Genomic DNA, 23,466 nt, shown 5'->3' on the forward strand with positions numbered 1-23,466 from the left:
GGTGTGGTTTCTTTGTAGCAAGATGTGCTTTTGACATCTTTATATTTAATTATGAGACTTGTGCTTCAGGCTTAAATCTTGTAACCTTAGAGGAAGTACTGAATACTAATCATTTGTGCGCCACGTGCTAATGAATGGCACAGATTGCACAGCAGTTAAAATTGTGTTATGTAGGTTATAAAGTGCCTCAGGGCATATCATTTATCACTGACACTATTAATCATACCGTATGGTAATCTAGTAGCATGCTGATGATTGTAGGTTTTTAATTGCTTGATTGCCTTACTCACTAAATATTATACCTCTCTGTATGTACTCTTTAAATCACAAATGCTTTAGGTTTTATTGAATTAAACGTTTTTTGAATATGTGAAGTATTTTTAGATTATGCGTAGGGAAACTATTTTATGAGATATGCATAATTTCCTGTAGTTTGAGATGGGGTGTAATTTGTTTTCAGTTAGCTGATGTATCATTTGATACTCAAGTAAATATTTCTGGAGTTCTCTTAAATGTTAATATTCATGTGTTTTTATTGCTTAAACATAGTCATTCTTGTAACAGATCTTATTTACTTTATAACAAAAACATCACCATCTACTGGTTGATTTAGTAATCAAAGCTATTCTGTAGCTTTTCCTTGGAACTTGTTGTGATGAAAATTTTCATCATATCTTTAAACAATTAAAATAACGCTGTATGATTCTAACAAAGGTACAGCATTTGCTATTAGGATTTTAACAGAAAAAAAAGAAAGGTTTTATTGATACATGAATGCAAATCCTTTCTAAATGTTAGTAAAGAGTATGAGTAAGACTAAAGAGCAATAGATGAGAAATATTTTGTTATGGAACCAATGACTCTATAAAGTAAATTAATTCATTGAAAAGGTAACTGATACAGTATTTGTTATGTTACCATTTACATTTTTATTTCAATTAAAATAGAACTGGATTGTTAACGTTCTAATAATTTGTGTTTCTCTAATTCAGAACTTTGCCTTAAAACATATTGAATCCGTTCAGAGTGACAAAGATGTATCTTTAGTATTAGAACATTTGGGAATTATTTTTTGTCGGATTAAAATGTTTTACTATAGCATATCATAACTAGGTGGCTAGAATTTGTGAAGCATTAGCTGTTTTCTTATGATTTTACTGTTCTCTTTTTGCCAAGTTCACAAAGACTGGGGAGCTTCTTGGTCACACTGGTCCTGTCATGAGTGTACATGGGATTGATCAGAAAGAGGAAGGCTTCTCCCAGATTCTCATTGCTTCATCTGCTTCTGATTCTACGACCAGAATTTGGAATAAGCAAGGTTCAAAGAGTAGGTACCTATTATTTAGTGAGTTAAGGTTAATAATTTGCTTTTTTTGCATTTTAATTTACATTGATTACTGTACTTAAATATTTGTAGTTGATCATTAACACGAATTTTACTCAGAACTTTGAATTTTCTTCTATTTTAAACACATAAAAGAGTTTTATCATCTACACCTTATGTCTTGAATTTGCTCAGTTGCGGTAGAGTTGTTCCTGTGGGTTGTTCCTTTTGACTGGATACACCTACATATGCAGATACATGTGAAGTGAGTTTGAGTGTTGCTCAATCTAAAATAAAACTTGAAAATGTGCAGTATGTTCCATTACCTGTTGCAAAAGATAAATATGTTGCATAATACTATGAATCGTTATTTTAATTTTGTGTAGAGCAATTCATTTATTCAAAGCAACATTGTTGGATCTTCAATTAAAATGTTTACTTTAAATGTAATGCAAAAGCTGCTGTGATATTTAAAATTACCAAGTTCCTTAAAGAAGCTTCGGATAAAGACATTTCATTGAAATTTTCACAATCTTCTGGAGACTTTAGTGAGGTTTCAGTTGACATGCCTGCCAACATCATTACATAAGTTTTCTGGATGCACATTATTATATAGACATTTCTTTTTATGTTAAGACTGAAAAAAAATATATCCAAGCATGAAGAACAACTGATGGAATTTCTCACAATGTATATCACTTTATGCAGACATTATTTTTAATGCCATTGTAGCCAATTTTTACGAATTCGGTGCCTTCAGAAAGTAAATGGACTCCTTCATTTTTCATGTTTTGCTATGTTGCTGTCTTATGCGAAAACCATTTAAATTTTTTTTTACCCTCATCAGACAGCACCCAATACCGTAGAATAACCAGGCAAAAACAGAATGTTAGGGAATTTTGCAAATTTATTAAAAAAATGAAATTATCACATTAAGACAAGTATTCAGACCCTTTGCTATGACACTTAAGATTTGGCTCAGATGCATCCCATTTTATTGGGGTCCAATAAAATTTCTCATCTTACAGACCAATTTTCGTATGTAATAGCAGAGTTAGGTTCTTGTTGAAACTCTTAGCAAAAATAATACAGAAAGCAGTTCTTTCTATAATATCACAAGATTAAACTAGATTTGTTAAAGCTAGGTAGATACAGTGGTGTGAAAAACTATTTGCCCCCTTCCTGATTTCTTATTCTTTTGCATGTTTGTCACACAAAATGTTTCTGATCATCAAACACATTTAACCATTAGTCAAATATAACACAAGTAAACACAAAATGCAGTTTTTAAATGATGTTTTTTATTATTTAGGGAGAAAAAAAATCCAAACCTACATGGCCCTGTGTGAAAAAGTAATTGCCCCCTGAACCTAATAACTGGTTGGGTCACCCTTAGCAGCAATAACTACAATCAAGCGTTTGCGATAACTTGCAATGAGTCTTTTACAGCTCTGGAGGAATTTTGGCCCACTCATCTTTGCAGAATTGTTGTAATTCAGCATTATTTGAGGGTTTTCTAGCATGAACCGCCTTTTTAAGGTCATGCCATAGCATCTCAATTGGATTCAGGTCAGGACTTTGACTAGGCCACTCCAAAGTCTTAATTTTGTTTTTCTTCCGCCATTCAGAGGTGGATTTGCTGGTGTGTTTTGGGTCATTGTCCTGTTGCAGCACCCAAGATTGCTTCAGCTTGAGTTGACGAACAGATGGCCGGACATTCTCCTTCAGGATTTTTTGGTAGACAGTAGAATTCATGGTTCCATCTATCACAGCAAGCCTTCCAGGTCCTGAAGCAGCAAAACAACCCCAGACCATCACACTACCACCACCATATTTTACTGTTGGTATGATGTTCTTTTTCTGAAATGCTGTGTTCCTTTTACGCCAGATGTAATGGGACATTTGCCTTCCAAAAAGTTCAACTTTTGTCTCATCAGTCCACAAGGTATTTTCCCAAAAGTCTTGGCAATCATTGAGATGTTTCTTAGCAAAATTGAGACGAGCCCTAATGTTCTTTTTGCTTAACAGTGGTTGCGTCTTGGAAGTCTGCCATGCAGGCCGTTTTTGCCCAGTCTCTTTCTTATGGTGGAGTCGTGAACACTGACCTTAATTGAGGCAAGTGAGGCCTGCAGTTCTTTAGACGTTGTCCTGGGGTCTTTTGTGACCTCTCGGATGAGTCGTCTCTGTGCTCTTGGGGTAATTTTGGTCGGCCGGCCACTCCTGGGAAGGTTCACCACTGTTCCATGTTTTTGCCATTTGTGGGTAATGGCTCTCACTGTGGTTCGCTGGAGTCCCAAAGCTTTAGAAATAGCTTTATAACCTTTACCAGACTGATACATCTCAATTACTTCTGTTCTCATTTGTTCCTGAATTTCTTTGGGTCTTGAAATGATGTCTAGCTTTTGAGGTGCTTTTGGTCTACTTCTCTGTGTCATGCAGCTCCTATTTAAGTGATTTCTTGATTGAAACAGGTGTGGCAGTAATCAGGCCTGGGGGTGACTACGGAAATTGAACTCTGGTGTGATACACCACAGTTAGGTTATTTTTGAACAAGGGGGCAATTACTTTTTCACACAGGGCCATGTAGGTTTGGATTTTTTTCTCCCTAAATAATAAAAACCATCATTTAAAAACTGCATTTTGTGTTTACTTGTGTTATATTTGACTAATGGTTAAATGTGTTTGATGATCAGAAACATTTTGTGTGACAAACATGCAAAAGAATAAGAAATCAGGAAGGGGGCAAATAGTTTTTCACACCACTGTATCTGTTACCAAACTGTGGAGGACTCGTCTCGTTCTAAGATCCTGCTTAATCCATTTCAGGGTTGTCAGAAGCATCATAGGCTTAATGGCAGACAGCAGTTCTATACAATAAATCAGTCTTTGGCTGGGTTCATTCAGATACACACCCCCACTCATACAACTGCCAATTTGGGAATTAGTGATTAACCAGCATGTCTTTGAGAAAAAATAGATTGCCTGGAGGAAAGAGGGACTGGTATAATATGCAAATTTCACATTCAAAACCAGGGTTCTGGATCTGTGAGATAGCAGTGCTACCCAATGTGTTACCATACCACTTTCTATATTAGTATACTATACAGTATACTCTTATAACTTCTGCCCTTTCAGATGTCCTGCTGCCACTGTAGACCGAGAATGCTTTTGATAATTTAATGTGAAAATTAGTTCACTAGATCACTGTGCAAATTTGGGATTGAATCTAACATCTGCTTATATTAAATGATTGTACTCTAGCTCAATAGCTTCTGTTCATTAAAAACAGTATAAATTCAGACTAGTTTACTCTAGAATGAAAACTAGACAGGGCTATATATTTACACCAATACTTTTCACAATTGCTATTAAACCTTTGGCTATCTGCCTCCACAAACAGTTGGAGGTTAAGAGCGTAATAAGGAAAGGACATGAACAAAAAAGTTATCTTTTTTTGGATTACATGGAGCTCTGTGTTAATAATCCATTCTCCTAACTGAACACGGAATCTACAGTATTGGAGGAATTCTGTAGGATCTCTGATTTTAGAATTAATTGAAATGAGTGTCTTGTTCACTATATATAGTCTTACATGTAAGTTTAAACTGGATAACTTTCCTTTTATTGTCACAGAGCAGTTCAAATAATAGGGATTATAGTTACAACAGATTTAAAGAAGATTTAAAGAGGTACAGTATATTCAAATTAAATTTTGCAGTCCAATGGAAAGCATTCAGCAAAGTGGTAACAGATGGTCACTTCTTCATCTCTCATTGTCCTGGAGATATAAAATTGTTAATATAAGTACCATTTTTGAGTTCCAGTCTTTTTTGTATATGCAGTACTAACAAGTCCTTCATTTTAAAATTAGACACAATTGCTTCTTCATTCATTTGGAGCACAATAAGGTTGCATATAAAGAAGACAATATTGGTAGGATCTAAAGTAGAAGGGCATGGCATTATGTAATTTTCATTTTGTTTGCTGGTTCATTTATTTACATACTTTAAGAGAGTGGGAGGGAACAGAAGGTAGCAAAACTGTGCCTTCTTTGCTAGGCATAGAAAAGAATTCCTTTTTAAGGCTTTACATTCTTCTTTTCTCCCCATTTACTAATTACTTTTTCCAGTTGCTCACTGTAAATTATAATCATTTATTCCATATATCTTTAAATTGTACACTTTTTAACTCATGGAAGTTGTCATTAGTACTATTAAATACTTCTGTCATTAGTCAGGATCTAATCAATAACATTTTAGAATAAGCATTTAAATTGAGGAAGCAGGTTCTTGCCCCTCTTATACTCCATTTATTTTTATTCATTTATTAATTGATCTATTTACTTATTTTTACTAGCTAAAGTTTTACTCTTCTGGCCTAGCTCTTTTTCTCAGGGGTGGGGGTTGAATTGTTTCAAACCTATTTTTGTAAAACATATTTTATTTGTATGGAATGTTATTTGATTTTAACAAAATCAATAAATAAAAAAAAGACTTCTGTCATTAGCATAGGTCTTCATCTATTGAATATTTGCACCTCTCATACAAATTTGCTATAGCACACTATTTCTGTAAAATTAAACCTTTTATAATTGGCAAGAATTCACTTATTTTGTCTTAAGAACTCAACTGTGCTTTTTGAAATCTCAGTATAAAGGAGGGAACTAATGTATACTGGGCTTTTTTTTTTCACGTAACCCTCTAGATTGGCTATGGGAGGCAATGGATTTGTTAGGGTATGAAACAAAATGTATTGAAGTGGCATACCTGTATATTAAATATTTGGTTGTTCTGTGTTTGATTCACTCTAATGTGGAAAAAAAATACATTAGTATAATATAAAGGTTGAACTTGTGACAAATGAGAAGTCAGTTATATAGGATGTGTTAATGTTATAGTTAAGAAAACAAGTGAATGAATGAATGAATGTTATTTGTCCCCAGGGGAAGTTTTGCAAATGTTCTCCAAGACGCCAGCAGGCAGCGTGGTTTATGCTTGCTTGCAAGTGCATCTGGGAGGCCACATAATCTAGCATTCCCTAGTTCATTTCTGGTGCAGGGAGCTTAGAGGAAAACCTTGTACTGCTAGGGAGAGTCCCTCAGCCATTCTAGAAAGCTTTGACTTGTGCTCAGGTAACTGGAATTGTTTCTAGCCATGAGCTTAAAAACCCATTACAGCCAGTACACAGGTGAGCTTGGAGTTGAGAGGTAGCTGGTGACAGAGAATCAGTTGGTGTCCAGAAGAAAGACCAGAGGACTGGAGAGAAGGGTGATTTGTACGTATTAAAAATAGAGAAAGGTGTGCAGCACTGTAGGCAAGTGGACAAGCCACCCTACGGAATAGTTCAATACCGAAGATCAGTTGCTATGGTTTGGTTCTTTTACCCCTTGTGTATTGTTCCTTTTTCCTGATCCTTTTCTTCACTATATTTTTTTTTAGTATGTTTCCTTTCATTTTATATCTTTGGTCATCATTTGGGTTCAGGAATACTATGGAAAAATAGTTTTGAGGACCTGCCTCTGTGTAATTGTCATAGCTGGAAAGTTTATTATATGCTGTTGGTCAGGGGTCCCCAATGCATCGATCGCGATCAACCGGTAGATCGCCAAAGTAGTGCAGGTAGATTGCGTTGCATTCAAAAAAAATTTTTTTAAATGTTAGTCAATCATATTTCCTCCCTATGGCATTTGTCACTTGATTGACATACAGGGTGGCCAGTCTGAGATCTCTTTTCTTGTAACTGGTCATCCCGCACGCACAATCAAACGCACGAGCTACTGCAAAATTACGGCTGTGATCTAGTTAGTCTTCCAATTTATATCGACTAAAGAAGGGATTTAAAAAAATTGTTTGGGGAGGTTATGGGCTGGATGTGGAATTGGAAGAGGATTTTTTTCTCACAATGTCACAATTGAAGTGCATTTGTCTGATCTGTCATTCTATCATTGCTATTCCAAAGAAGGAAAATGTGGAAAGGCACTTTAAATGTATTGAATTGTTATTGTGCCATAAAGGTTATTCAGTTCAAGATACGACAACATACATATACACACTCACACACAGTGCATCTGGAAAGTATTCACAGCGCATCACTTTTTCCACATTTTGTTATGTTACAGCCTTATTCCAAAATGGATTAAATTCATTTTTTCCTACACACACCACCTCATAATGACAATGTGAAAAAAGTTTACTTGAGGTTTTTGCAAATTTATTAAAAATAAAAAAGCGTTTATGTTTTAAGAAAATGTCAAATGTTTATTATTGAGATTTTTGTGTTGCAGTTCTTGGCACAGTATTTAGCATTATAATCACAATATGAAGGTTTGCCCAAATTATTTATTGCTCTTGGCCCCTTAATTGTTTCCATCAAGTATTGTTCAGCTTTTAAATATTTTACATATTATTGAAAATAACTATAAAACAAGTTAAATTGTTTATTAGATTAATTATTTTACTTTCAATTTAGAATATATAATTTTAACCTGTTTTTAAATTACAGACAACTTACTTCAACTTCACTTATACATATCCAATACCCATCCCTGAGAGCAAAACAGTTTTCCAAACATTTATTGAAACAGCAGCAGAGTTGCATGTGCAGCCAGGAAATCACCATCAGCTGCTTCCACTTGTCGATTTTAACTTTCCTTTGGGTATTTATTTATAAAAATCTAATGTTTAATAAATATGAGATACAGTTAGACATAAGACCTTTAGCATCTAACACTGAATAATAATATGTTAGTCAATGTAATCTTTGCATCACTTGAGTCGAAATCTGCAGTCTACGAAAGCTATTTCAGCCAACACAAGTCTATTTGTACTTGGGTTTTAACCACATGATATTGTAAAATGGTACTAAAAATGCATCTTAGGTATTATACTAGTACATACAATTTATTATTACTTATTTTCTTATATGATGTAATACAGAAATATGATACCTTTCTCTTTGCTTATGTAAGCAAGCACCAATAAAAATGCTTCAACTTTGAAAATCTCCAAGTCCAGAATATACAGTAACTGAATGTTATGTCAAGCAAACATTTTCTAACTTGTCTTTATTTGTTTTAAGGGGAAATTCTAAGAAGTTTCAAACATGTTTTAAAGCTGGATAAAGTATTGTACAATGTCTTTTACATTTTAAAATTATTCTGATTTGTTTGCTTTTTAGAGTTTGGTCTAAATTAAACCCACCAGTAGCACAGAGGATTATAGTCTTCTCTGCTTGTCAAATTTAAACGGACACAAATATATAACTATAGTATAACTGTTTACAAGCACACATACTTTTTCATTCAGATAATCTCACAGTTGCACAGAATTTTATTATTTCTGTTTTATTGTAGGATACGTTCAACTGTCTTCATAGCTATAATCAAGAGTCATCACTATATCTATAAAAAAGAATGTGACTAAATACTGTATTCTTCACATGGTGAATTCTGTGTGCACATCATTCTTGTTAACATTCTTAAAATAGGTTGTGGGAGTAGCCTTCAGTCAATCTGTAATTAATGCTTTTTATGTGTGGAGGCAGGAAACAATGGATCCTTTTTACAGACATCATCTCAAATATATTAAGTGCTTTCTATATAAATCTAGTGGTGTACATTTTTTTATGCTTTTTTTGCTTGTTGAAAATACAGTTTGATAACTTGTAATAAATATATGTTTAATTCATCTGCTTGATTCTTTTTTTGTGTATTTTCACATTTCTTTCCTTTTAGCACAGTGCCTTCAGACTATATCCTTTGGAAATGGATTTGTGATGGATGTATCTCTGGCACTTTTGCCAGGTACTACTGGTGAGTTTTTTTTTTTTTTCTTTTAAAGAAGAAATAATTCAATTATTTGTTTTATTCTATCTTTTGGCTTTTTGTGTTTTAGTATTTTATAATCCGGAATCATGATTTTTTTCACAATAGATATAGGTGAAGAATTACAAATGTCTCTTTCAAATAGTGTATTCATTTCAACCGTTAATTGGGCAGTTAAATTACTTATTTTTTTTAATTCACCTGTAACAAATTACTAGCTGCATCTTCGTTTCAGAATGGGAGACATGCTGGTTGATCTGGTATAATGGACGTAATTGTTATTACTGTTTTAGTGATATACTAAAAATAAGGATAAAACTTTAAAAAAAATTTAAACGTAAACCACAAAATATACCAATCTATTCATGTAATAAGTAATTGGAAATGCCACGGCTTGTGCTGTGTTTGCTGGGTGGCAGTGGTGACAGAAACAGGATCATCAGTAAGTGAGGAAAAAGTGGTACTTTTATTGGTTCAAGAGTGGTAAATACCTGCTGTCAAATCTATTTAAATAGCAGAGCTTTATCAATGTTTTTGATATATAAAATGCTTGCTAATTTATCAGCAGTATATTTTATTTTAAAAAAAAATAGATTTGTCAGAAAAGAGTTGTCAAGTACGTGCACATGGGGAACATCTTGAAAGCACAGAAAAAGTTGGTAATGCCACCCTGAGCAATGAGAAGCTACTCTTAATAGCAACCTCTTCTGTCCACAGTTTGCCAGGTGGAAGATGACTGACCTTCTTTCTGCTTTCACCGCCAAGCTCCACCTCTTCTTGGTTAATAATATAAATGCCTCAAAACCACCAGAAGATGGTGTTCATTTGAGAACCACTCCCTAAGGTGGAAGGATTGATCCCTCACTTTTCTTATGTCAAGTTTTTGAGCCCTTGTATACCATTTTATTTGCCATTTTTCTTCAGTTCACCATCAAATAGGGAGGCTGTCTGGTACTCCAGCTCCTTTTATGTGTCTTATCTTGTCTTTTCAGATCACAATAAATACAGATACATTATAACAGTATCTACCTAAATTGTCAATATTTTTATATAAATAATTTTTGACCATACCGCCCACTCCTACCCCCATTTCATACAACTGAAGAATGTAGATATTTGAATAATTTCAGACTATTTTATAAAATAGCAGGGTATGTAATTCAGCACCATTGAAAGAATTAGAAAAAGTGTTTGCAATTTGTTTACACTGTATTGTCCAGTTCACAGAAAGTTTTTGCACTTTAAACCAGTAGGACCACAAGGATACTGTGTAAACATGATGCACAAATGTAGGAAAAAAATTAGAGAGGCAGTATAAGTTATTAGTTTTGTTGTCATCCAAACTAAACAAATTGTTTAGTATATTCCTTCAAATTAGCGTTTTCATCCATCCATCCATTATCCAACCTGCTATATCCTAACTACAGGGTCACAGGGGTCTGCTAGAGCCAATCCCAGCCAACACAGGGCACAAGGCAGGAAAGAAACCCCAGGCAGGGTGCCAGCCCACCGCAGGGCACACACACCAGGCACACTTCAGTATTTCCAAATAGCAGATACAATAAGAATTTAAATCTGTTCAGCGATTTTCTTAACATGTTTGTAGTTTAGGGTCCTAACAACATCCGGCCCAAGGTGGGAAATGTCCCAGTATGGGACATCTTGCTCATTGTATGGCATACTTACCACATATCTACATGAATTAATGCAGCTGTAGTGTAGAGTTGCTAACTAACCTAATTTTCATTTCTTTTGGATTATTCCCCACCCATCTTTTAATGTATACATGTAATCTACAATGAATATAAGACCTTGGGCATTATTTGTTGTATATGAAAGGGCATGATTGTGAGTTGCAAACACTTGAAATAAATTGTTGCACCCACTATATGTGACAGGAAGAAAAACTTGTTGATAACCAAGAACCTTAGGGTTGAACAACTTCTTCTGTGAATAGTTTAGGAATATCATAAAGATGCCCCCTGTTTCCTTCTATAAGTGTTGTGCAGGGCATAGCCTAGTGGTAGACTAAGGAAACAATTGAGGATATTTTTTTTGAGTGGTCTGTGAGCACCTGAGAATTCCCCATGGGCACAAGGAGTGAGGGATAAGTTGCCCTAGTGTGTCTATTTCTGCATGTGAACCTCATAACGACTAGTGGGTGTAAAATTTGTTTTTTCTGTTTGTTCTTATATTTTTTGTTGCAAGCTTAAAATAAGTTTTGTTTTTGGCTGTATGGCTGTTCATATGTCTTTTGCTGAAAAAAGATTTTCAGTTGAAAAATGTTGCTATAATTGTCTTTTAAAACTGGAACTGATTTTTTTTAGTTAATTTTTTGTGCCAGTACTATCTTAGGCAAAACTTGGCCCACAAAAATCTGTATTTTTCTGGTGATTTATGCATTTTATACTGTAAAAACCAAAACATGTAATTTTGGTAAATGGAAACCATTTTATTGAGATGGAAAACAGCTACATGACTTCCAATCTTGTGCTAAATAATTAATAGTAGTAATGGGCAATAATTTCATTCTACTGTAATGACAAATATTAGGGTTGTAATTTAACCTGTCATTATCAACTAGATTTCTTTCCAGCTGTAAGTAAAATCACAATGGTAGCAACGTATTCCTTTGCTTTTTTATTTTGGTGGGTTTATATCTTTCAGTTTGTGGTAAAAAGAATAGTTTATGTCAGCTTAATAATAATATTAATAATACTTTTTATTTGTATAGTGCCTTTCCTATGCTTAAGGTGCTTTTGTGAACAACAATGTCAGAATTATTTTCTGTAACATAATACTTAACATACTGGTCTTCATTCATGCACTTGATAGGATAGACTGCAAACAAAAACCCTGCAATGTTTTTTAAGATGAAATATTTTGGAACAATTGAAAATAATTTCAAGTGACAGAACCAAGTGTTATAAATTGTGTTTAGAAACTGTATTAATTTTGATAATATTTCTCTCAGTTCCTATTTTAGCTTGTGCTGGTGATGACAGGAAAATCCATCTATTTATAAGCCAAAATTCCCAGGTAATCTGCTATACCCAATATACTCTTTTTTTTTTTAATTTTGTCCATATGGAGTCATATGTCCCAAAACATTCTTAGTGAGTGGCTGAGAGAGCGCTATATGCAATATGAAAAAATGGCTAAGCAGTATTTTATGGTAGAAGATACTGTATGCAAATGTGCCAATTAAAATAGAAATTAATAGCTCTGACCAACATTGAAGCACATATTTTATAATGTTACGTTGTTCTTTTCTGCTGTTTGAGAAGATGATTGTTAATACCTAGCACATGTTTTTTCTAGCTGTTGTATGTTATCCCGATTCAGGTTTTGTCATCATTTTGAAACTTGTACCATTCATATTGCACATCAGACAGTGTATTTATGGCACAGTCCACATTACATTTTTTTCATGATGTGATTTTATCTTCCAGTTTGTTCTCAATATGTGTTTATTGGTCATTTTGATAGATATTATAAAAGGGTGTTTACAAAGATAAAATGAATTTCCTTTTTTATTAAGATAAAATGTTCTGTATAATTCTGGGAAACTGTATCCCAGGTTGGAATTTATCAAACATTTTTAGTGGACCTTAAAATAAGGACAGATTTTGTCTAATAATATTTACCAATGAGGTACTCATGTACAATTAAAAAAAAAAAAGACTGAGCTGATTTCTGTTTTCATATCCTTGTTATTACATCTGATTTTATTGTTCTTCTTAGTTTCACAAGGTTCATTCCTTAGTAGGACATGAGGATTGGATTCGCGGCGTTGAATGGACTGTCTGTGGTAAGATTATGGGTCATTATGTCTGTTCTTGATTTCATTTTTCATCCTATATGATGCATTTCAAAGTATTTCAATCTCAAATTATAACAAAAATACACTATAGTTTATAGTTACTGATAACTTTGATTTTATTGCTTCACCTTTGCTTTGCAGATGTTATTTACTTTCATCGTTTGAACTCATTTCAGTGTGTTAAATATCCTTGTTTAAGCAAGGGGGGAAAAAAAACGGTGATTCAGTTTGAAACAAAACATGTCGTATTTGTTCTGCTGCAGTGTCTGCGGAAATGCAAACTCTTATCTGGCAGGTAACAACCTAATAAGCAGCAAAAATAGTTAGGAGTATAAACAGTGCAGTGGTCTGTCAAGTGTGTAAGTGCATTGTAAAAATAGAAGCTTTAGGTAGACATAATGTAATAAAATGATAGTTGGTCCTGAAGTTGCAAATAGAGAGAGATTTAGATAGCTCATCTTTGTACCAAAAAAGAATGACATTTCACTGATATTATTATTTATTTAGCTGTTTGAAATAATGGAGATTTAGGTATGAATTTCAGTTTTCATACATTTTTGTCACTTCTGATGGAGTGAAACCAAAGTTTTTATTTGCATAAACATCTTATGTGTAATTTTAAATCAAGTACAGTTACCTTTTTGTGAAGTTTTAATTAACATTAATGAGCAATAGAAAAAGTTTAGTTTCTTAATTATATAAACACAAGATCCTTTCAACATTTTAATGCCTGTTTGTTGAGTTTTTTTTTTTTATTTTAATCCCAGAAATATGTGAGAGTCCTCACGTTGAAAATGTAAGATTTAGGAAATCCAATGGCATTTTTAAGGTTAAAATGTTAGGGTTAATAAATCACTTCTTTTACCCCAACCTCTGTCTAAATGCATTTATTGTATGGTATGAAATATTAATGGAAGATTATGTTTTATGCTTATACAGGTAAAGATATATTATTAGCCAGCTGTGCTCAGGATTGTGTAATCCGGCTCTGGCGAGTATTTATGAAGACAAGCTCAAGTTTTGATAATGCAGAAGATACAATCAAGCTGAAGCAGGATGATTTTGTCTTGGAAACAAATGGTGAGTCATTTATTATTTGTATATATTTTATTTTTTTCAAAGTCTTCTCACTTAACTGAAGTATTGCATATGGCCAGACCATATTCCAGTAACCAGCCCTGGACATGGACTCCAGTTTACTACAGGATTTTCTTATTTTGGGCTAGGTGTTTATTTGAAATAAAAATAAATATTCAGGTAGTAATGCCATGCCAATGCATGTTTTATAACAGATCGACTGGTCTCAAATTCCCTTCGTTTTCCAAGGGTTTTGGTATCCTTGAGTGTCAAGATATAATTTTTTAATTGTCTTTTATTACTTTACTACTTCACCTGCTGCAACTCTTCTTTTGGCCTCACCTTGGTCTCTATTACAATATATACTTTGCCTAGCCATTAACCACCTTTTTCTTTTACACTGAAGCCATCTCAGCTTATTTCTCCTTAATGTATTTCGTTAATGTTTCTTTCTACACTGTTTACACGGTTATTTTTCTGTTTAATATTTCACATTTTGCTATGTATGTCATCTTTATCAGTCAAATCACATACATACAGTTAGGTCCATAAATATTTGGACAGAGACAACTTTTTTCTAATTTTGGTTCTGTACATTACCACAATGAATTTTAAATGAAACAACTCGGATGCAGTTGAAGTGCAGACTTTCAGCTTTAATTCAGTGGGTTACACAAAAAGATTGCATAAAAATGTGAGGCAACTAAACCATTTTTTTAACACAATCTTTTTATTTCATGGGCTCAAAAGTAATTGGACAAATTAAATAACTGGAAATAAAATGTGCATTTCTAATACTTGGTTGAAAACCCTTTGCTGGCAATGACAGCTTGAAGTCTTAAACTCATGGACATCACCAGAGACTGGGTTTCCTCCTTTTTGATGCTCTGCCAGGCCTTCACTGCAGCGGCTTTCAGTTGCTGTTTGTTTGTGGGCCTTTCTGTCCGAAGTTTAGTCTTCAACAAGTGAAATGCATGCTCAGTTGGGTTAAGATCAGGTGACTGACTTGGCCATTCAAGTATTTTCCACTTCTTTGCTTTAATAAACTCCTGGGTTGCTTTGACTGTATGTTTTGGGTCATTGTCCATCTGTATCATGAAACGTCGCCCAATCAATTTGACTGCATTTAGTTGGATTTGAGCAGACAATATGTCTCTGAACACCACAGAATTCATTCGGCTGCTTCTGTCCTGTGTCACATCATCAATAAACACTCGTGTCCCAGTGCCACTGGCAGCCATGCACGCCCAAGCCATCACACTGCCTCCACCGTGTTTTACAGATGTTTTCTATAATGAGCTGTTCCATGCTTTCTCCATACTTTTTTCTTGCCATCATTCTGGTTGAGGTTGATCTTGGTTTCATCTGTCCAAAGAATGTTTTTCCAGAACTGTGCTGGCTTTTTTAGATGTTCTTTAGCGAAGTCCAATGTAGCCTTTCTATTCTTGAGGCTTATGAGTGGCTTGCACCTTGCAGTGCACCCTCTGTATTTACTTTCATGCAGTCTTCTCTTTATGGTAGACTTGGATATCGATACGCCTACCCCCTGGAGAGTGTTGTTCACTTGGTTCGCTGTTGTGAAGGGGTTTCTCTTCACCATGGAAATGATTCTGCGATCACCCACCACTTTTGTCTTCCGTGGACGTCCAGGTCTTTTTGTGTTGCTGAGTTCACCAGTGCTTGCTTTCTTTCTCGGGATGTACCAAACTGTAGATTTTGCCACTCGTAATATTGTAGCAATTTCTCAGATGGGTTTTTTCTGTTTTCACAGCTTAAGGATGGCTTCTTTCACCTGCATTGAGAGCTCCTTTGACCGCATGTTGTCTGTTCACAGCAAAATCTTCCACTTGCAAGCACCACACCTCAAATCAACTCCAGACCTTTTATCTGCTTAACTGATAATGACATAATGACATACTTGCCCACAGCTGCCCATGAAATAGCCTTTGAGTCAATTGTCCAATTACTTTTGAGCCCCTGAAATGAAGGGATTGTGTTAAAAAAATGCTTTAGTTGCCTCACATTTTTATGCAATCTTTTTGTTCAACCCACTGAATTAAAGCTGAAAGTCTGCACTTCAACTGCATCTGAGTTGTTTCATTGTGGTAATGTACAGAACCAAAATTAGAACTAAGTTGTCTCTGTACAAATATTTATGGACCCTAACTGTATGAGATGTAACTCCTAACACAGTTTAGCTTTTTTGTTTATTATTATTATATTGGAGGAACTGTTTTGGAAGCCAAAATGAGAGACCGCTCCAGGGAACATCTTAATTACACATCTCACTGCTATAATGGTTTACCTCATCTGCTGCTAACATATCAGTTTTTCAAAGAACAGTTGATTTGTGTCAATTTTTCATAGTTAGGGCATTTATGGTTCTGTCTGTTTTCTGTGATGGAACCTAAATTATTGACTATTTGATTTTGATTACTGACATTATTAGTTACACTTCTTGTCTGATTAAGTATGCTTTAACCTTTATGTGCTAGGTTACCTCTTCTTGTCCGAGTCAGTGTGTTTAAACCTTTAACCTTGGGAGCATCTAGAGCCCAGAAAAACTACCTAATTTATTGTTCATGTGTTTCTGTTCTAAATAGAAGGGGGCACAGTGAGCTGTGACAGTAACTATGATTGGAGCTCACTTTATCATCAGGTTTCCATCAAGGATAAAGCATATGTGTTGCCATAGAAACTTCCCTTGATTAACAGTGAAGTGGTATACCTGGACCACTAAGATCCACATAATCCCACTGCAGTTAGTCTCTGTGTTTCAAGCCATCTTTTGCAAGGCAACATAATATCTTTGACCAGAGAACCCTAATGACTAAATAAGACTGTTGTGCTTCTCCCACAGTACCTTTTATTTTATCTATAGGTTAGAGCTTGTGCATTACAATTCCACACCTTTTACAGTCTGAGACAGTACTCCTTCTTCTGCTGGTTTATAGTGAACACATCAAAAATCTGCTTGAGATTTCTTGATATTGTTGTAAGTGTACAAAGTGCCATTATGTTTAGTTACTGTGACAATATGAATGGACCAGGTGCTTTTAAACTTTTCAGTTATATTGAAGGTTATTATTTGTTTACCTTCTGCTCCAACTTATACTCCTTAAGCCTTATGAGTCTTGCATTGAACATATTTACTCTTGTGGCTGTTTAAATGTCATGGGAAATAAGCTCACATGGAGAAAGGTTTATATTCATTAAATCTCTCCCCAACCGTTCGCACATTGTCTTTTTTTTCACAACCTACCATTTTCTCTAATAGAAACCTGTATCTGAAGGTTGGAATGCCTGAGTTGCCCAAAGCTGGCATACTCCTTTGAACCCGAGACATTGATAGTCATGTACCTAGGATGGATTTCTTTACTTAGATATATTCTTGTTTTATTTCAGTTTTACTCTGTTTCAACCATATTGCATGCTTAAAGAGGCAATGCTATAAATCATCATTTGTTTTTAGATATACTTGAAAGGAGTTGTATGTCTGTGTAGTTGAAGAAAGACTCTTTTACAAAGGTAAAATATGGGGACAAGTGTGTATGTTCTAGTTAGCAAGATATCCCATTTCAAAGCCTCCAGGGAAAGGCATTTGTTGCTGGATATAATACACCTTCTGATAGCTCAGCCTCAGATTCATGAGGAGTAATGCAGATTCTATTCTGACTATGGAAAGGTGAGAAATGCTAGTTTGGAAAAACTTTTTGACTGTTTTCTTCAGTGGTTGGTCCTTAATGTTTATGGGGTTCCAGGTGAAAATACGTGCATGCCAAAAAAAAAATCATTTTATTAAACCTGGTGTATGCACATTCCTATCCATCTTACCCTTTATAAATCACACTCGCCTAGTAAATGTGCATTCGTGAATATGCCACAATGCTAATCAATACGCCTGGTTAAAACTATTGATTTCAGATTATTTTTGCTTAACGATAGAATCCATGAAGAGTACAAAAAAAACCTCATAATCCTGGGCCACTTAAATTCCTTCGCACCTCTCCTCATCAGCGTCTTTTGTTTTGCAAATGTGTTGATCAGCACAAACAGCAAGCAGCCTGGTATCCCATCCTTTCCTTGATGGAGCTCAACTCGGGCAAAAAGTTCTCCCAGCTCAAGTGAGTTTATCTGGGTGTGAGGTGCCTAGAATTGTATAGGGTAAATAATATATTGTTATTTGGAATACATACCTATCTATCTACTGTATCTATCTACATTTCATGTGTGTTCCATGTGTACAACAATTTGTATAAGTGTAGGATGAAAGGAAGTGCGAGGCAAGAAATGCTGAACACATCTAAAACATACGTAAAAATATCTTTTACAGGTAGCAAAACTTTACACCGGCTGTTTCAGACTGAAATCAGAGGCTTCTTCTTTTTGGGGACATACACTGTCATCACGGTACTGCCAAATCTAAACACTAGTGTGGCGAATTGCTCACGTACTGAAGTGACATCAACTGCAGGTGGAAGTCCCATTTTACTTTTGGTGTCAAGCAGAGTTGTGTTGTGGTGCAGCAATCTATTAGCCAGAGAAATCACTCTGAAGAAGCTGTCTGTTATGGTTGTGTCTTTGTCCAGAAAATGCTCCATAAGCTATATGACCACAAACTTGGAAAGTCTTTGCCCTGAGCTGTAACTCAAAACACAGTCTCAACAAAACATTACCAGATGTCCGAGATCACAGCAAATGTGTCATTTTTCACACGTTCTGCACGGGTGTCTTAGTTGTCAAAGTGCAAATGAAGCATAGTAGTCTGATAGCGGTCCATGGACATCGTATCTTTGATTGCCAGTACAAAAAATAGTTCTGAGCAGACATCAATCACAAAATGGAGATAAATGTCATCAACTCAGAGGGGGAGAGGCAAGTTCATTGTACCACGTGAATGTCACTGACATAATAAAACTGAATAATAAAAAAAAGCTCTAACTTTTACAAATAGCAAAAATTTACACCGGGTGTTACAGACTCAAATCAAATGTATGTTTTCATTATATTATAGTAATAATAATAGCAGCTCACCACTCAAAACGCAGAGTGCCCGACTTCGAACCCAGAACCTTTGGGTTATAAGGCAGCAGTTCTTACCTCTGCACCATCCAAGAATGCATATCAATTTCCTGTCAATTAACATTTGAGCTTGGGTTTTTAACTCATTAACAGCAACAGGAAAATAAAAAGATTTTTTTTCTTTGTTTATATTATTGAATAAAAGCACACGTGTTTATTTGATAATTGGATTAAAGTCTTCACACATTATACTATTCACGTCATTATTAGTATAACATGGAAAAAGTTTCTTTTTTATCTATGTGTTCAGTGGTTCCTGACATTCTACACTTACACAGATCGTTGTAGACATGGAACACACATGAAATGTATGTATTCCAAATAACAACATATTGTTTACCATATACAACTCAAGGCACATCACTCCCAGATAAAGAGACCTGAGCTCTGAGAATTTTGCAACAGACTCCGCTCCAGTGGTGGGGCGGATGGGATAGCACAGGCTGCTTGCTGTTAGTGCTGATTGACACATTTGCAAAACGAAAGATGCTGATAGAGAGGTGAGAAGGAATTTAAGGTGGCCTGGGATTACAAGTTTTTTTTCATAGTCTTTAGGGATTTTAAATATGAACAACTGAATAAAAGCAAATCCATATGTAAGCTGTGCAGCTCAGAAGTATTGTAACACAACAAATTTGAGAAATAATTTGTCTCAACGTCACCCATAAACGTAATCTCAGTCGACATCCAAACTAGACAATCCATACTGAAGACAACGGGTAACTCCAAGCTTCCATTTTTTTCTCCTCATGCCCAAAAAATAACAGAATCTATAGTAGTTTTTATCTTTAAAGATATAAGACCCTACACCTTTTTGAAAACGAGCTTTAAACAAGTTATATAGGTTTCTAAACTGTGGTTTGCTATACCAACCAGAAAGCAAACGAATAAAGTTGTTGTACCTAGGGTTTATGAAGATCTTAAACAAAGCATTGCCACGTGTCTCAAGTCAGCAAAGAGAGCAACCCTAACTTGCAACATCTGAACATCCAGGCCAGCAGATTCCTATGTGACAATCATGTGTCACAACATTGAAAATGACTGTGTTGCAGACTAGCACACTGCATGCCAATCACAATGGTAGCAACTTTGCTGCCTATTCAGTATGCAGAGCTGCTCAGATGATAGGCTGGTATTCCAAAAACCTTTCTAGCATTTCCAATAAATGTTTCATTGCATGACCACATTAATCACAAGTTTGTGTGTTGGCAAGTCCAATAAATATTGCTTCTCATTAAGCATGTAGCTAGTTGTACTGTCAGGTGGAAAAAGTTTGCAATGTTTTCTTTTTCTAACCTTCACCGTTGTGCCTGCCTTAACTCCCTGTCTATCTATATAGTAATAACAGTAATTTTATTATTATATAGCAGCTTCCCTGTTTGCCTATCATATATTACCGTTCCTTCATATCTATCTATATATCTATCTCCTTAGCTGTTTTTTTTATATATCTATTATACAGTGCTCTATGGGGTGCCAAACAGGCAATTACAATGATTTTCGGAATATATAAAGTCAAAACTTGAATATATAAAGTAATTCCTGAATATATAAAATTGGCATCAGAATATATAAAGTCATTACTGAATATATAAAGTCAGACTTAGAATATATAAAGTCATTACCAAATATGTAAAATTTCCATGCTTGTCATTTCACTCGTACTAGTGAAAGGTAAACTTCGACAGAAGCCACTCAGAGTCGATCGGGCTTTTGAGGTTCGTCCAAAAATGCGCCCATACAAAAAGAATAAATAAATATAGTGTTCAAAATCCCGGGTACATACATCATTTTGAATGAATTAACTAAACAGTTGGTTTTTTAAAATATTTTTCTGAAGATGTTTTTGTTAACTTAGTTCATTACGTTGTAGTAGGAACTCATTGAGTTTACTAAAAATGTGCTTGAGTCATTTCAATCAATATCAATATAATCTGAGGTTATATATTCTGACGCTGACTTTATATATATTCGGTAATGACTTTATATATTCTGACTTTATATAATCAGGCTTTGACTTTACATATTCTTTATATATTCTAACTCTGACTTTATATATTCAGGAATGACTTTATATATTCTGAAAATCATTGTAATTGCCTGTTTGGCACCCCATAGGGCAATGTATAATAGATATATAAAAAACAGTTAAGGGGATAGATATATAGCTAGATAGGAAAGAAAGGCAGTATATGATAGGCAGACAGGGAAGCTGCTATATAATAATAAAATTACTGTTATTACTATATAGATATTATTTATTTACTTAAATCCTACAGCATAAAGTCACGAGTGCAGAGCTTCCCATGTACATATACAAAGTACAGCAATGGCAAAAGTCCATTCTTGAACGTAGAACCGTCATCATGTAAATAAAAAACTCAAAGGAAAATAACATTAGATCTGGCTTTTATGTAAGTAACATATAAATGTTAATGTTTTGGGCGCATTTACTGTCCTTTGTATGTTTTGGTGCATGCACCATCCTTTGTATGTAAGAGCCAGATCTAATGTTATTACCTTTATTTACTTACTTCCTACAGTGTAAAGTCACAAATGCAGTGCTTCCCATGTACATAGTCAAAGTACAGCAATGGCAAAAGTGCATTCTTGATCCGATGTAGAACAGTCATCATGATTTGAGTTTGCCTCTGATATAGCGTGTCTGAGAAAACAGCAGTGTCAAAAACGTTACTGGGTCTATGGGGTTTGAGTTGGGATCGTGAACGCGGCTGAGAGAATAACAGAATAAAAAAAAAAAGATAACCTTTACAAGTATCATAAATTACACTGGCTGTTACAGACTGGAATCAAATTTATATTTTTATTTCATAATAGTAAGAATACGTGCAGCTCAATTTTCAAAACGGACTCATCTGGAATTTAACCCGTAAAGTTCAGACTACCAGTCAAGAGCTGAAAGCGTTGCGCCACCACAGCGCTCTTAGCAAATGCATGTCAATATCACATTCTAACGCGGGTTGTTTTTCTGTAGTTATATTTTAATAAAATATTTTTACTTTTTGTGAAACTGTTTCTTTGATATTTGGATTTCAGGCTTCACACATTAGAAACTTCATGTCTACATTTTGTCAATTATGACTAAAATATAAAAAACGTTTCTGTTTTAACGATGTGTTTACATAGATCGCTGTAGACACGGAACACACATGAAATGCAAGTGTTCCAAATAACGATATAGTATTTATAAAAGGTGTCATTTTGCTTGACTTCTCACTCTGTACAACTCCAAGCAACTGACATGCAGGAAAACAGACTTGAGCTGAAAAAACCTGCTTGCTTTTTGCTGCTTAGCCACAAATTTAGAAGACAAAAGACGTGACGGAGAGGAGTGAAGTGTTATAAGGTGGGACGGATCTACAAGTTTTTTCGTAGGCTCTGGTAATTCTAGTGTTAAGCATGGGTTTGAATTGCCGGTTATCTTGTCTCCTCTTTTGTTCTGAATTTTCATTGGGCAGGATATCATGCTGTAGCTGGGGTTTGGAAAGTATTCAGTGTGGGAACCTAAAGGTTGCACATTTGTTGTTTGCAGTAATGTGTTGTTGACATTATTAGACTATGGTCTCTGATTCTCATTGGAAAGGTTCACGCCTGAGTATAATTCAGTTGGGATAAAATTTTCTACCTCCAAATTTGAGTTCATGGCTTTTCTCAGAAAATGTAGCTTGCTTCTTATGTGTAAGGGTTGTTCAAGTGTCTCAGGGGTCTTGTTCATGAGTTGGGTAAGTGATGATTTTGAGAATGGCTAAAATATTAGTGTAGCAGCAGTATTTTTCAAAAATGTTGTATCTTTGTAGTAAAGAAGGATCTAAGTCCTTAGGCAAAACGTCCCATTTACTACTCAGTCTGCAGTTATTGGCTTAGCCCTCTGCCAATGCACGAAATTCAGCCTATTTGGGAAAGACCTAGGGTCAGCATCAGATCACTCTGGATTGATTATATCTTTGATATATACCTTTGAGGTGCTGGAACATCTTGCAATTCCCCTTAAGGTACTGGAAATTTTTCTCAGAATAGAGTACCTTGATCTTCAGGATCAAGTGCCTTGATCTGTTCATTTTAGCATACTGCTATCGCAATCCTCACCATAATAAGTGCAGTAAAAGTAAAGTGAAGCAGTAAAAAAATGTACAGTATAAACAATTATGAACTTGCATTTTTTTTAACTGTTTAACACTAGAATTACCAGAGCCTACGAAAAAACTCGGTAGATCCGTCCCACCTTAAATCGCTTCTTAAAACCGTTCTCACCTCTCCACCAGTGTCTTTTGTTAATCTAAATGTGCTGATAAAGAAAAGTTGCAAGTAGCCGGCTAT

The 23,466-nt window shown here is 34.9% G+C and overlaps 1 protein-coding gene across 2 annotated transcripts in view; it reads left to right on the forward strand.

Annotated features, from left to right (window-relative positions):
- The window catches only part of elp2 (elongator acetyltransferase complex subunit 2), a 97,241-nt gene that overhangs the window by 15,362 nt on the left and 58,413 nt on the right, over nt 1-23,466 (forward strand). For both annotated transcript variants that reach the window (XM_039736866.1, XM_039736867.1), the window contains exons 4-8: nt 1,177-1,327; nt 9,057-9,134; nt 12,121-12,185; nt 12,891-12,957; nt 13,909-14,049. In XM_039736866.1, coding sequence (XP_039592800.1) covers nt 1,177-1,327; nt 9,057-9,134; nt 12,121-12,185; nt 12,891-12,957; nt 13,909-14,049 — 502 coding nt within the window. The remainder of the gene's footprint in view (nt 1-1,176; nt 1,328-9,056; nt 9,135-12,120; nt 12,186-12,890; nt 12,958-13,908; nt 14,050-23,466) is intronic.

This window comes from Polypterus senegalus, chromosome 15 (genome assembly GCF_016835505.1).
Source record: "Polypterus senegalus isolate Bchr_013 chromosome 15, ASM1683550v1, whole genome shotgun sequence".
NCBI classification, from domain to species: domain Eukaryota; kingdom Metazoa; phylum Chordata; class Cladistia; order Polypteriformes; family Polypteridae; genus Polypterus; species Polypterus senegalus.